Source organism: Chanodichthys erythropterus, chromosome 3 (assembly GCF_024489055.1).
Source record: "Chanodichthys erythropterus isolate Z2021 chromosome 3, ASM2448905v1, whole genome shotgun sequence".
NCBI lineage: Eukaryota > Metazoa > Chordata > Actinopteri > Cypriniformes > Xenocyprididae > Chanodichthys > Chanodichthys erythropterus.
The window spans coordinates 43,710,154-43,726,632 of NC_090223.1; the positions used below are offsets into that span (position 1 = coordinate 43,710,154).

Genomic DNA, 16,479 nt, shown 5'->3' on the forward strand with positions numbered 1-16,479 from the left:
TTTAATATATTTTTTCTATACTTTCTGTATAAAATAGGCAGGGCAGTTGAATGAAATAATTCAAATGTCAGTGTGAGTGTGTGTATATATTATATATAATATTTGTACAGTCAAACCAAAAATGATTCAGACACGATCATTTGTTTATATTTTTTTTTACTAGTGGCTGCAGTAGGACACTATAGTTCATTTATGTGAGCAAAATAGCAAAATAAAGTAAACTGACATACCCAAAACTTCTTCAGACAGTGGACTACCATGTAAAATTGATATACAAATTATTCAGACACTTTGACCTGACCATATTTTGCTTAAGTGTTATCTGACAATTAAGATTTTTTTTTTTTCCTGACAGTTTAACTCTGAGATCTTGTCATATTTTATTACCATTTTTTAAACTATAGTGAATAAACTGTATGAATGAATGAAATGTTCAAGGTGTCTGAATAAATTTTGGTTTGACTGTATATATATATATAATTTTAACACTGCAAAAAAATGCTTTTCTTACCCTTGCTTTCACAGAAGGCTTAAGCTAGTCCCAGACTAAAATGCATGTTTGAGCTGTTTTAACTGAAAGCAACTTGCACTGACATACTTTAAAATATGTCAGAGACATTTTTTTTTTTTTTTGTCTCAAGATGCACACCAGTAATGTTTTATTCTAGGGTACACTTATTAAAGCTACTTAAAAGTCCTAATTGAACTGAGGCCTAATCGTGGTTTAGGCTAAGCCATGTCTGTGAAAACGGGTTTTTGTCTTGTTTCTAGTCCAAATATCTAAAAATTCTTAAAAGGGTTAGTTCACCCAAAAATGAAAACTCTGTCATTAATTTCTCACCCTCATGTCGTTCCACACCCGTAAGACCTTCGTTAATCTTCAGAACACAAATTAAGATATTTTAGTTGAAATCCGATGGCTCCGTGAGGCCTTCAAAGGGAGCATTGGCATTTCCTCTCTCTAGATCCATAAAGCTACTAAAAACATTTAAATCAGTTCATGTGAGTACAGTGTCAGTACATGTCAGTATTAATATTATAAAGCGACGAGAATATTTTTGGAGCACCAAAAAAAAAAAAAATTTTTTTTAGCGATGTCCGATTTCAGAACAATACTTCAGGAAGCTTCGGAGCACAAATGAATCTATTGTGTAGAATTCATGATTCGGATCGCGTGTCAAACCGCCAAACTGCTGAAATCACGTGACTTTGGTGCTCTGAACAGCTGATACGACACAAAAGATTTATAACGAAACTGTTTTGACTGAAACTGAAGCAGTGTTTTGAAATCGGTCATCACTATATGTCGTTATTTTGTTTTTTTGGCACACCAAAAATATTCTCGTCGCTTCATAATATTAATATTGAACCACTGTACTCACATGAACTGATTTAAATGTTTTTAGTACATTAATGGATCTTGAGAGAGGAAATATCATTGCTCCCTACGCAGGCCTCACGGAGCCATCGGATTTCAACTAAAATATCTTAACGAAGATTAACGAAGGTCTTACGGGTGTGAAACGACATGAGGGTGAGTAATAAATGACATTATTTTCATTTTTCGGTGAACTAACCCTTTAATTTTTACTTATTTTTTTTTCTGAAAACAAGACAATATTTTTTTTACTAGTCTAGAAAATGCTTCTTGATTTAAGAATTTTTAGATTTTTAGACTGGAAACAATACAAAAAAAATCTAAGTAAGAAAAGCATTTATTTATTTATTTCAATGAAGAAATCTTATGAAGTCTTGAAAGTTATAGAATATAATTCCTTCACGTTTGATTTTATATGTTCTCATGAGCTCTATTTGAGATATTGCTATAATAAACATACCGTTGCATATGTTAATTATAACATATTTGAATTAATTTTTGATGGTGCTGCCTAATACCAATTAAGTCACCAAAGTTTTATTGTATACGGAAGCGTTAACAACTGTTGCATTTTAGTGGAAACTATTGTTTGTGATACTCGTTATTTTTTGACCCCCTTCATTATGTGGTATTTTGTATAAAACGCACGCTTTTGTAAAGTTTTAGGAAGATAAGTGAAGCACAAAAAGCGAAAGAAAGAGTCTCTGCTGACAACCTTTTTTTTACAGTCTATGCTGACAACACTCAGAGGTTCAGCAGCAGCAGAACCTTGCGTTCACTCCGAAATCTCGCGATATCTGCGCGGAGCACTGAAGCGCTGCTGTGTCAACACCCCGCGCGCACATCCCTCTTCAGCTGACGCCGTCTGCCTGCCGAGAAATTCAGACTCCTGCGATGAGGTGAGACCGTGGTCGTTACAGCCATGTTTAGACACGTTACACATTCATTTCGATCATATCCTTCTAAATATAGTGTTTTTTATATTCCGTGTGCTCGAATCACAACCGATCCACAACACGAGTAGCTTCATGATGACTTCCTACGGAAAAAGTGGTGTAGTCTCGTCTTTGCACTTGCTCTAGATTTGGTTTCATGTCTTCATTTTGCCAAAGAAAAAAACAATCGACACAGTATCATCCAGTTTAACCGAAACGAGCAGCATAGCATAAAGTATCCACACAAGAGGAGTTTTCACGGACGAGCTCGAATGTTTGCAGCTTCCTCCCACAGTAAGAGAGAGATGGTGTCAAAGAGCTGCATTGTGTCCAGCTGAATGTGAGGGCTCGCATTTGCCTTTGAAATGAGAGCATGGCAAATGTATAGCTGTCCAGTGTATTCCCGAGTAGCAATTGACCTGAATTTAAATGAAAAAAATCATCACACATCGAAAATATCCGCACGTTTAGTCATCTCGTGAACCTTTATGTCAGTTTTTGACATTATATCACGCCTCGCTACTATGCACGCATATTTTGTTTGTAACCTACATCATTGTGTTGTGCTGTGACGCCATTCACGAAAACAGCCAATAGCTGGGCGTTAATCATCCTTTTGGTTTGACACAAGCCAAATGTTCCAGATGAATTCAATGCTTCTGCTCCAACAATACATTACTCACTGCTGTTTCCTGTGGAGCTGTGTTCGTATTCAGTCTCCACACTCCCTACAAGCCAGGAGGATGATAATCATATCAATATTTCATTCATTATTCAGTAAGTAGCCTGTAAACCCCTTCAGGGTGATGATATGAGACCCCTGTGGCAGAATAAACATCGACGGGGTTATAGTACATTACTTACTAAAAAAGTCTGTTTGAACTAAAACCCTGTACATTATGTGAAGGGTAATGTACAGTCAAGCGGTTATTATGCTCAAACAAACCCTGACAGGATTTATTTTTGTGATAATGGCCAGCTGTCCAAATAAATGCACAAGAAATACTGATATTGAAATGTTTATCTTAAAGCATCCGATAATAAAAGAGCGGACTGGTTAAAGCATTAGTTCACTTCGGAATTAAAATTTCCTGGTAATTTACTCACCCCCATGTCATTCAAGATGTTTGTCATTTTTTCTGCAGTCGAAAAGAAATTAAGGTTTTTGAGGAAAACATTCCAGGATTTTTCTCCATATTATGCATGTGACGGTATCCAATTTTCATGTTGCAATAATTGCTTTTATCACTGTATTGTCACGATATTGAAATAAGTTGCAAAAAAAGTGTTGCCATAGTATAACAGGTTTAAGAAGTCTTTTTCTTATAACAAAAAAAACCTCTGAACATTTAAATACAATAATGCAGTATGCAAATTATGAAGTAAAATGTTTCAAACAGATTAAAGTGCAAAAGAATTATAAAGAACAACAGTTAACACTATATAAGGTCTCATTATTTAACGGTAGCTAATGCATTAAGATTAAGAACGATCAATAGCTACATTTGTTACAGAAGGTATTATTTTTTATTAATATTGGTTTAAAAATAGGATACAACTGATCATTGTTAGTTTTAGGTCCATTAAATAATAATTACAACTTTTGACTTTAGTAATGTTAATAAACATTAACAAGAAATTAACATTAAATAAGATTAATAAATGCTATAATAGAAGTATGTCATTGTCATTTTGGTAATAATGAATTAACATGTTAACTAATGAAGCCTTAAGTCATCAAGTGTTACTGATCAATAACAAATAATCAGAAAATTTTCAATTATAGGGCGTGTTGTAGTCCATATTAAAATATAAAAATGTTTAAGATTGAAAATAAATAGCCTATTAAGTCCTTTAAGTATTAAGTATTTGGTGCTGTGATGAACAACATTGCAAATACAAAAAAAAAAAAAACTGAATGGCTGTTTGAAGCAGTTTAAATACGGTTCATTAGCGCAGCTGCTTTGTTACAGGGTTTCCGGGGTAACCGCTGCATTTCTGCTGTTCCATCAGCTGCTGTCAGAGAGTGAATGTGCACTTTCATTCAGTGTGTCTCTTTCACTCGTTCTGCCATGTGCTTCTCGTGCACGTTGGGTTTGTTTACATAGAGGAGAGCAGGGACGAAAGTACCATTTTTCACAAAAATGTAATTTTAAAAGAATGTTTTAGACAGCGTTATATTTTTGCTGTGGTCAATAACTCACAAGTGTGGTCTATCAATACCAGGTGGTATTTTGTACAAATGTAGAATGGCTTCAGTATAATTTCACTTTGAACATTAATTGAACATTGTTACTTTCGACCCCGTCAGGTGGGACGAAAGTAACACAACAATACAAGTTAGATTTTTTGTTAGTCTTGTTTTTATTAAATATACCTGACTATGACCTTGTTAATATGTAACTGCAAACATATTTTGTCCTTTATCTTTGCAAAATTACATTTTCATTTTAAATTGAGAATTTCAGTTTCATCAAATGTATCAAAAGTAACCTAACATTGAACCAACTAGTTTGGGCACAGTCTTGACTACCTTTTTCTGATTTTTCTTCTACTTCAGAGTATGATGCATGCAGTCTGGGATGTCGATTATGGAATGGAGTTGAGGTGAGAATGGCACTTTCTCAGTCAAAATCAACCAAAATGGGAAAGTCGAGACTGTTCCGCATTTTTATGATCGTGGGTGCCGTCTTCATGATCCTTCTTATAATCATATACTGGGATGACGTGGGGGCCTCTAATTTTTACCTGCACACAACCATCTCCGGGCCCCATCCGTCCCGCCTCTCTCCACAGGGTCGTCGTGACCATGAAAAGAAAGTAGAGGAAGACAAAGAGGGCTCGTTCTTGATGGACATAGATGCTTTTGTCAACCAGTTTTTAGAAGGAACTGCAGACCCCACCGAACAGGTGAGAGGAGAGCCACCCCCTGGAGACCCTCACAATCAGTCCTCTGAGAAATCAGAAGAGAAATTTGTCCCGAGGCGAGAGTGGAAGATCCATCTGACGCCAATTGACCCTGAGAAAAAACAGAGGCAAGAGAGCAGAAAGCAGCTGATCCAAGATGTGTGCAGTAACAGAAGTTTTTTAGACTTCCCTGGAAAGAACAGGACTTTCGATGACATACCCAATAAAGAGTTGGATCACCTCATTGTTGATGACAGGCATGGAATCATTTACTGTTACGTTCCCAAGGTGGCCTGCACAAACTGGAAGCGCATTATGATCGTTTTGAGCGAGAGCCTGTTATTGGACGGCGTGCCCTACCAAGACCCTCTAGATGTTCCTCAGGAGCTCATCCATAACAGTAGCCTGCACTTCACCTTCAACAAGTTCTGGAAGCGCTATGGAAAGTTCTCACGGCACCTCATGAAAATCAAGCTTAAGAAATACACCAAGTTTTTGTTTGTCAGGGATCCTTTTGTACGACTTATCTCTGCCTATCGCAACAAATTCGATCAAGAGAATGAGGACTTCTATAAGAGATTCGCTGTTGTCATGCTGAAAAAATACAGCAATTACTCGGATCCTCCAGCGTCGGTCGTGGATGCTTTTGCCGCTGGTATTCGACCGTCTTTCTCAAATTTCGTTCAGTATTTATTGGATCCTAACACAGAGAAAGAGATGCCTTTCAACGAGCACTGGAGACAAATGTACCGTCTGTGCCATCCCTGTCAGATAAATTATGATTTTGTGGGGAAGCTGGAGACCTTGGACGAGGATGCTGAGCATTTGTTGCGGATTCTCCGCGTAGACAATGTCGTCGAGTTCCCGCAAAGTCATCGTAACCGAACGGTCAGCAGTTGGGAGCAGGACTGGTTCGCCAACATACCATTGGAATACAGAAAAGAGCTGTACAGGCTCTATGAAGCCGACTTTAAACTGTTTGGATATTCCAAACCAGAGAATCTGTTACATGAGTGATATTTCGATCATCAACTTTACTGGGGTGCTGAAAAGATTCACAGCACAAACACAGCGATAGGAGTTCATGCTGCCTGGTTATCAATCCGTTGCTCTTTCACATGATGCTGTTTATTAAGGCTTTTTCACATGACTCAATGTTTGTTTAGTTAGCAGTTAAGTCCTGCAGGTAGATACTGAAATTAAACCAGCTTTCAAAAAGCATGTTCCTCTATTGATGGCCATTCAAAGCCATGAACATTATGTGCTGGGACAAAAACAAGATACTGTGGCCATGAATTAAGTTCCCTCATTGTACAAATTGGTTCCCTCGTTTTAGTTAAATTGTGACCACTTTGTACTAATTCATTCCCTTGTTATGTGCTGCGCCTCAATTCGCCTACTTACACTACCCCCTAAAAGTATGTACTATTTTTGTGAAGAAAAAGTACATACTTTTGAGTGTGCTCTCTGTCGCATCCTGTTAGCGTAAACTGGCCAGTCAATCATCTTAAATCCTCCACATTTCATTTAATTTCCTACTGTATCGGAGAGAAATGCAGTAGCACATTAATCTGCAGTCGCAGGTCTTTCATGCGGAGAACTTTCCTCATATTAATGCATAATGATGCGTTTGAATGTTAATGGCCAAACGGATCTTTATAAAAGTCCACACTGTTATTGCAGATGAAATATAACACAGATAACATTTAAATAAATATTTTTTTATCAGGTTAAACTGATTATTAGTCACTCAAACTTTTATCTAAACCTCTCACCATCGGTCACGCATATCCGCCATGTTTTGTAGTTTTTTTGAACACTTTTTACTCGTGTTTGTAGTTCTGAACTGAATTTTGTCATTTTGAAATTGGACATTGCATTACAATAGAAATGGTAATGTAAATTCTTTCAGCTGGCTTAATTTTTGTAATATCAACTTAAAATTGGGAACACAACTTAGTTAGACATATGGCTTTGATTTTTCTAGCAAGTTTAGTGTCCAAATTATTTTGTAAAATATATATTTTGTATAAAAATGTTCAGTTCATTACATTTGGTTTACAGTAAACAATCTATAACCTTTTTTAAATTTTTTTTGCAAAAATCTGCTCAGCATTCATGAACTTCAGCTATTTTCACATCTATGCTCAAAAAGGGGGTGTGGCAGTTAACAGTTTAAATAAATGAACTATTGATTTACCTAAAATGAGGGGGCAAATTAATAAATCATGGCCATAAATTGAGTTGTGATGATGCTTTCTTACTTCATGGCAACAGTATCAATTTTTTTCGACGTCACATTCGTACAAAAGAATTTTCACAAATATTTTATTGAATACTCTTAAAAATAAAGGTTCAAAAAGAGGGTTTTTGAAGGGATGCCATAGAAGAAACCCAAAGAACCTTTTACTTAACAGTTCTTTAAAGAACCAGTGTGAAGAACATTTTCATAGTCTAACCTTTTGTCCAATGGAAAGGTTCCATGGATGTTAAAGGTTCTTCATGGAACCATTGATGCCAATAAAGAACATTTATTTTAAGAGTGTAGTTTGTTTTGCCAGTTAATATTATAGTTATATTGCCATTGTATTTTAGTTTTGTTTTAGATGATTTACCAGTGCCTATTTTTTTTTTTTTTTTTTTTTTTTGAAGGACTCAAAATGGGTTTTGGATGTTTTTACTGGTCTGCTGCCTTTGACATCAAAGCTCATGGTAGTCACTAGTGAAGGGTTTGTGAGCGTTTATGTCCATGTGTTGCCTAGGTCCTTGTAGTTCACGTCAGGACGCACCTCTCGACACATGAAAAAGCATGAAAAGAAACGCTGTAGCTTCATGCTTCGCACTATATCGTTCAGTGCATTGGGGGAACGCTGATGTGAGTCATGTGAAAGAGTCTTTAAGCCTTTGTGGAGCTTGTGGGCATTGGAAGTGATACTGTAGTGAATATACATTCCTTGCACACAGGTTACATTTCCTCAGTCCATTTCCCAGTATTCCCCTCCTAAATGTGTTACTGTTTGCATTTGTATGGAACTCATGGTCAATTTGGAGAGAGACATTTAGATGGTTACCTACTCAGTGAAGCCTGCACAATTTTCTTTTTTAATATACTGAACAGTGTTTTAAAACTCATCACCTCATCAGTATTTTTCTTGTCATTTGGATGGATGTAGGTCAGAATGGATGTTATAATCCCAGAAAGAGACATTTTTAGTTGTATAGTCATATGTATTACTTGATAAACAACCACCAAACTAAAATATCACAAGAAATTAAAAAAAAAAAGTATTGTACATTTAACAAGTGCACATATTAGAGTATTTTAGAATATTTTTGTAAACTTTTACAAGTAAATGTGAAAAGTGAAGGCACTTTTGTCCTTGGGGGAAAAATCTGTAAACATTTTGAAATGCAAGCAAACATTTTACACATTTTTTTTTAAATCATAAAGGGATCTGCTCTTACAGCAGTTTTTCTTTTCTTTGAGACGGTGCATTTAAGTGTTCATTGATTTTTTTTTTTTTTTTTTTTTTTTTTTTTAATATACGCAAAACCTCAGTTATTGTTTCCATGGCAATGTTTTTTTTTTTTCCCCCAACCTAGTCTTTTTTTTTTTTTTTTACAAAATTGCCAGTTTTCTGCAGTGAAGCATGGAAATGGACTAACTAACATCAAAAGAGATTTCTTTGTAACCGAGGCTGAAGTATTCAGATTATGGCCTGTTCTTGTCAAGGAAATTTTGCCTTTCATCATTTTGATCCTTTTCTTCTATTAGTGTGTAGCAGGGTCTGATCTGCAGCATGCTATAGATGTTAGCATGCCTGCCTTGCAGTCCTTCATAAATATGCATCACTCAAGAATACTGTAGCAAACGATATTCACCATTTTTTGCTCCGGTAAAATAATGGCCTTTTTGGATATTGTTAGGAATATAATTGAAGGCACAGGGTATTTATTTCTTACTTAGGAAGAGTTATTCGGTGAAATTGCTTTAGACAGCTAAAGCACAAATGTCAGTTTTGTTTATAGTTCCTCCTCTACTCGCGATTTGAGCGTGGGCATGTGCAAAAGAAGTATTTAAGGGTTTATTATGATTATTTTTATAGTATTTTCTTCACCAAGAAAGTGTTTCTTGTACTTTCCATCATCATGCCGCGTTTTGCACATCCGATCGCATGTATAAAACCAATCTTAAAGGCAGAGAAAGATGAGTGAATGGAAGAAAGTGGATTACATGGTATATATTGTTAGGAATAGGATTTAATACTGTGGAGCACAAGTGTAGCATGTTTGTTGTGGAAGTGATGGGCCAAAGGGAATGGGATGCCCCAGTTCAGACAGTCTTCAGGGGAAGCCACAGTTCTTTTGGGCCATTCGGTAGCAGTGCCTTTGGAGAAAAGTTTTCACACACAAAAATGTATTTTTGTAAGTCTCTGACTTGCAGTTAAAACAATCAAATCTCCTACTCCTACTAAAAAAAATGTAGTAGTGCTTATAATAAGTATTGTGTCATGGAAAAGATCAGATTTTTAGCCACAATTCAGGCAGTGCTGTTGAGTTGTCACATCAGTTCCATTTTTTTCTTTTTTTTTTTTCATAAACCACAAGTTCTGTTACATGAGGAAAAAAAAAAGTTTTTAAAACACACGTGTGCAGTTGCCTATGCTGATTTCTGTTTCAGAATGAGAATCTGTGTTTTGTATACAGTTGGTGCCACATTGTACAAAGAAAAGTGTTATATTGTTTAGTGATTGTTTTCATGCCAATATTAATGAGAAAATATTTTTTTTTTATTCTGATGTACTTTTCAGTCATAGGAATTTCTTAGTTGCATGAAATATTTTTCAGGAGATCATGCTGAGTGCAAAAGGGAAACATTTGTTACATTAAATCAGGTCTTAGCCTAAAAATGTTCTCTTGACATTTGGTTTGGTTTGCTTTTTCCCTATTGGCCAGTGTACATAGCTCTTCTTTTATTTATTATGATATTATTTAATGCTTCAATTTCAAAAGAAAAAAATCAATAAAGGTCAGTGCATGGTGAAAACACTGTAAAGCTGTTATCTGCCTGTTATTTGTTTTACAGAAGTGCTGTTTGTTTAGAAAAGGATTAGTAAAAGAGCTCTGCTGATGTTCAGCCTGACTGTAAACACACACAAGGGCGATTCAATCATGTTGATAAATATATGCACTGTACATATAATTTTTGACATGTTAAAATTAAAATGCTACAATTGAGTTTAGCCATCACAATATTATAATGTACATGAAACATTAATTTTGATATTTGCTAAAGATAACATTCAAAATTCATTTGAACAGTTTTTTGTGTGTGTGTGTGTGTGTGTGTGTGTGTGTGTGTGTGTGTGTGTGATTTTAAATATTAACTTTATGTGAGTGTTAGATGACTACAGAGGTAATATAAATATACTGCAATTAAATATCCAGTATCAGCCCGATACAATATATTTTATATTTTATATATATATATATATAATTAAAAAAAAAAAAAAAATCTGTATATTGGCTGGTAGATATTGTGCATCCCTAACAAAAATACATAAAATATGTTCCTACTACAGAGTATTGGCATGTTGACAGCCTCATAACCACTAGATGGCACAGAAGTACACAAGTTCACTGCATGTTCAACAAACAATCTCAAACAGTTAAAATACTATTTATAGAACCAAACTTAATAAAACAGGCTGTGTGACTATGAGGAATAATTACCTTAAAATGTTCGTCTGCATACAAGTTCAAGGGACTTTATTTAAAATAAATACACCTTAAATACACCTTAGCCATTGTCACGTGCCAGCGATTATCCCTTCGTTCGTTTGCCAAAGTTGGCGACCCCTGACATATAACGGGAACTTAAGGCTTTTTAATAGTAATAAACTGATTGGTCTTGTGATCAACGCAGTGTCCAGACATATGTTTTTGAAAGATTCCTTACTACTTTTGGTAAACTGCCTGTAGTGTCTTCTTGTTGGATAATACAGCCATTATTAAGAAAAGAGGACTTGGAGGACTTAGGACTTGTATTTTGAGTGTTCTTTTGTGTGCTGTAGGTATTACCAATGTACTGAAGCAGACAGGAATCTGTCTTCCTCTGACTGGGGAAAGTTCAGTGTGTGGAACAGTGTGGTCACGACTCGGGCCACACAGATGGTGCTCTTTCCTTTACATCACCCTCCATGGCTATGAGGAACACTCAAGACAAGAAAGTTTTTTTGTCTGTCTTGATTCCAACACAAATATTATCCATTCTTATGCATGCGCATAAACATCACTCAAAACTTTTAATGAAAATTGGAAGGGATGTTGTGAATGATACTGCTGATGTTAGCCGGTCTAGCTGTAGGCTCTCTGCAAATGAGAAATTCCACTCTGGATCATGAAGGGGTGTAATATCTGTTGTGTTTTGCAAGTATAGTGCAAGGACTTACAGTAGTAAGAATGGCACAGTACTGTTATTGTCAGCAAAGACAATTTATAATCATTATCAAAAGTGTAATATAGATTATTTGTATGCAGAGCTGATTGGGTAGTTTCCACATTTTAATATAGTGACCCTAAAGATATTTGCAATGAAAGATAAATGCGATATGCAGCATAATAATTTTCATCCACAGGCTATACCGAAAAGATGAATTAAAAATGCCTGCAACCTGCTTAAAAAAGCTCAGTATTTTATAATCTAAAAATCAATATTTATCCTATTAAATAAGCCTCCAGAGCCGTTTCTGTTTCTGAATTAAAAAAAAACGCTTTGGTCTGTGGGAATATGACTAATTATTTGAAATAAATCTGAAATAATTAAATGATCTGAGATTTTAGATGGCAAAAATGTATACACCATGATCCTAAGACCAGTTAGAGCCGTTTCACTCCCACCAATATCAAACAGACCTCTCAGGTTAAATAGAAGATGAGATGCCTGCCAAGGGTTTTGCTCAGTGATTGCCATTTTAATTTGATAAACATCAAAATGACGTGCAGGTATTTTGTGCTTTATTAATTGAATCAGAACTGCCAATTGATTTCCTACCTCTCCCTTTTTGTCTTTAAGCTACAGGGATCCTCTGAAGAACTGTTTAATGAATGTAGACACACTCTTTTAGTCAGTTTTTGTCGGTCCAGTGGTTTCTGTGCATGTCACCGTGATCATTTTCAACAGCACTCTAATGAGAAATGCTAATGAAAATGGTCTGCCGATAGGTCCCGTGGACTGAGGGCACAAAGTCTGCTCAATCATGTTTTCCCTTTCACAATGAAATCAGGGATGCCAAGCAATGCACTGCCCTCTTATTGAATTAGATCAAGGGGCCGGCAAATGTTAATGTCACAACAAGTTTCATTTTTGCTGGTATTAGTGGGCAAGAAAAGGTTTCCCAGAACTATATTCTCTCTGCAGGCACACGGTTCAATGAGAACAAGGGTTAAGATTTCGAGAAAGGTGTAGGATTTTATAGTATTTACTGATTGATATTAACAGTAGGCTATATATATATACAGTAGGCTATATATATATATATATATGTAGGCTATACAGTAGGCTATATATATATATATATATACACAGCTATGGAAAAAATTAAGAGACCACTCCAAGTTCAGAAATCAATGTTAAGTGGTCTCTTAATTTTTTCCATAGCTGTATATATTAAGAGTAAATACTATAAAATCCTAATCTTAACCTTTGTTCTCATTTCTCATTGAACCATGTACTTGCAGCTAGGAATTTGCATAAAACATGCCCAAACCATGTTAGTATATAAGCTTTTCGCACAATCTTCTCAATCATGCAAAATCTTTGAATAAAGCATTTGGCCAACCTTATAATCAACATAATCAATTTACTTATTAGGCCAACATAAAAGATTTTTGTGTACAGTCAGTGTTTGGGGTAGCACATTACAAGTAACGCGAGTTATGTAATCAGATTACTTTTCCAAGTAACTAGTGAAGTAATGCATAACTTTTAAATTAACAATAAAATATCTGGGTTACTTTTTCAAATAAGTAACACAAGTTACATTGTTTCCCTATTTATTGACTGACAGCTCTCCTGTCTCCATGTTATCCCTGAGAAATCATGAAAGTTCAGAGGTATTCTGTGCGTTGTGTGTAAACGTGATGGTTAACTTGCACTAAAACAGATTCAGTATTCCTCATAATGCGTAAAAAAATGCATATTCATAATGTTACTCAAACCAGCAATAATTCTATTAAATTACATAAATATACTTTATGTATTTAATCTCACTTTATTAAGGAATGTCTTTGTTGCTGAACTTCGATGATGCAATTCAACCACACTAATAAGCAAAAATGACTTAATAAATGAAATGATAAACATCATATTTATGCTTAATTTTTTGAAGTAAGAATGTTTAACTTTCTTCTCCTGTATCTTATTCTTCTTCAATCCAGAATGGCAGCACAGCTGAAAGATTTGTTTGAGTTGTGCCCTCTACTGTACATGCGTGAATTTGCATTTGCTTTTTGTGGGCATTTATTTCACTTTTGGTGTGAAAAAGAGAGCTTTTACATTTGCTAATAATAGATCTTTTTTGTTGTTGTTGTTATTAAAAACAAACAAGCAAACAAACAATGCAAAAGTAACATAACATTACTTTACATAAAAAAGTAACACAATTAGTTACTTTTTCAGGTAGTAACACAATATTGTAATGCATTACTTTTAAAAGTAACTTTCCCCAACATTGGTTTCAGTTGATTCCAAGAAAAAGAAAAGTATATGCCCATACATTTTATTATCAATTTAGAACGCATTTGAATTCTGAGGAAAACTGCAGGCAAGATTTCCATCAATATCTGTGGATGTTCTTTACTTCAAGGTTCTTGGAATAGTGCTGTTAGTTGACCTTGCTGTTAGCAGTTTTTTTTAAAGGCCAGCTGGCGTGTCCCCGGGATATAACCAAGGGAGATGATTGCAGATGTTTATATGCAGCAGCAGCACTCATCCCCTCTTCTCCTCTCTTGATGGAATGCTATGACAACTGAGGCGATATGACTGCAGACAGAGGGTTAAAGCAAGCCATCAAACATCTGCCATGTCACTAAAGTCAAAGCTTCCGTCCCTCTGCAGAGGAGGTGATAGCATCATAGGGATGGACTTGTTGTCACTTTGCTGTCTCCACAGGACATAAGTGTCCTGTAAACATGTTTTTGAAAAGATGCCAGGCTGGGCTTATGGCCTGCGGTACAACAGCTTTCTGAAAAATGCTGAAATCATGTCATGACAGGGGTCAGACATGCTCTTGTTTTTTGGTCTGGATCTCTTTATTTTCTGTCAAAATATATATATTTATATACAATATTATACAAATCAAGTAAACTTTCACTAAAGCCTTCCTTCCGCCAGAAAAAAATAGTCCCTGATCGTGAACAGCAACAGAAGTTACATTATTACACCATTAGATGGCAGCAAAGACTGTCTTTATGAGTGTGTCAGTCAGTAGCGAAGACTTTTACATTGAAAAGACTGAATTGTTGTGAACACGGAACAAGACGCACCTGACAAATGCTTTGACTAGCGCTGTCAGTCACGGGAAAACCCCTTAACTGTTAAAAAGACAAGATAATACATCGGATATTTAAACAGATTTTTTATTATGAACATAGGACTGACCTGAATGCAGGTGATAAACTCGCTCACTTGATCTCTTTCTCACAATATAATCTTCTACAATATAATATAAACAAACAAAAATAATAATAATAATAATGTGTACACTAACATGTATTCAAAGTGTAAGGAAAATATTTTTACTTGATGGTTATGCCACATGATATTTTTAGTGATTCAGTTTAACTTTGTTTTGAAAATTGGTAAAAAAGTTTGTGAACATGAATACAAATATTGAATTTCTATTTTCTAGACACGCATGTAAAACTAGACTATTAAAAGATATTTCCTTTTTTCCATCATTGACACTGTCATTTGTCATTGACCCAAAGAAAGGCAAGTCCTGAAGATCTAATCTCTCAATGGATTATAGCTACACATAGTCCATTTGTGGCACGACACCCTGCTTGGGAACTGTGCAGAGGTGTAATTTATCGGTTATCATAAACAAGTTTATCTAAAGATCTAAAAATCAGAGGCAATAGCACTTAAACTGTATTACTTATGATTTATCACTCTAGATGCGATTCAGGTGAACTCTGAAGTCATCATTCACCTGACTGCATCCTGATGTACCGAAAGCCCAATCTTTACTTAACTATATCCTGCAGCATCCGATCCTTATATTTATATTCCCTTTGGTCTTCCCTTTGTCATCTTGAGAGAATTTGTGGGCATAAGTGCGCCACAGCTAATGGTTCAAAGCAAAAGAGCTCTAGGGATCCGCTTCTTGAGCATTTGCTTTAGCCGTATATCATATATGTCCTCTGATGTCACTGATGGATGCGATACTAAACCACCTGCATATAGAGTATCATGTCCTGTACTTGTATACTTGGAACACAACAAGCATACTAATTGGCCTATGTTGGTTATCTGGAGCTATAGGCTATGCTGTGGCATTGCATTATTTACTTTAGAAGACCTTGAGAAGTTTTTGAAGGAAGTGGTTATTATGAGTGGGTGGATCAGCACGAGTGTATCAACCTGCACTGCTGATGAGATCGTAGCAGGTGCTCTCAGGTATCTAGGATTTACCTTAGGAAATGAGTGGTATTAAAGGGAATGTGTATAGATGTAATTAGTTGGATGATATGTGACTATCTGTTTTTATTCACTGACTCACCCTGCTGGGAAGTGGAACCAGGGTTAAAATGAGTCACTTTTTACCCTGGGAAGGTAGAGAATCTATGGGTATACTTGAACTGATTGTTGCAGGTTGGATCAATGGTTCAGGAAATAATGTGATTAACAGGGTTAGGAATAGAGGCACTAGAGACACCCATTAGACTTTCCCTATGACATGACATGACATGGCTTTGCTCCATACATTTGTACATGCTTGGTAGTACATAATGGTCTTGAAACTCTTCTGCCATTTGTAGAAGTACATCTGGAAGCATCAGTATAATATTAAATATGTATTTCATAAATTTATGTTTGAAGTATTTGAGATATTACTACCACTAAAAGCTTTTCAAAGGCTTTTTTTCTTTTTTTGACAAAAGCATTTGAATGATCCCATTTTGTCTCATTTGTTGGATGAATACTTAAAAAAAAAAAGAGAGATTGAGGATGGTTGTAACCCTTTAGCTTTAATA

The 16,479-nt window shown here is 35.5% G+C and overlaps 1 protein-coding gene across 2 annotated transcripts; it reads left to right on the forward strand.

The window, feature by feature from the left end:
- The first annotated feature begins 2,193 nt into the window (after positions 1-2,193).
- chst12a (carbohydrate (chondroitin 4) sulfotransferase 12a) lies at positions 2,194-8,707 on the forward strand. 2 transcript variants are annotated; one of them, XM_067375873.1, is made up of 2 exons: positions 2,194-2,277; positions 4,874-8,707. In XM_067375873.1, the coding sequence occupies exon 2, from the start codon at positions 4,927-4,929 to the stop codon at positions 6,235-6,237; it is 1,311 nt and encodes a 436-aa protein (XP_067231974.1). In that variant the 5' UTR covers positions 2,194-2,277; positions 4,874-4,926; the 3' UTR covers positions 6,238-8,707. The 2 variants fall into 2 exon arrangements, with proteins under 2 accessions (XP_067231974.1, XP_067231983.1); XM_067375882.1 differs by lacking the exon at positions 2,194-2,277 and adding an exon at positions 3,077-3,090.
- Positions 8,708-16,479: the final 7,772 nt, after the last annotated feature.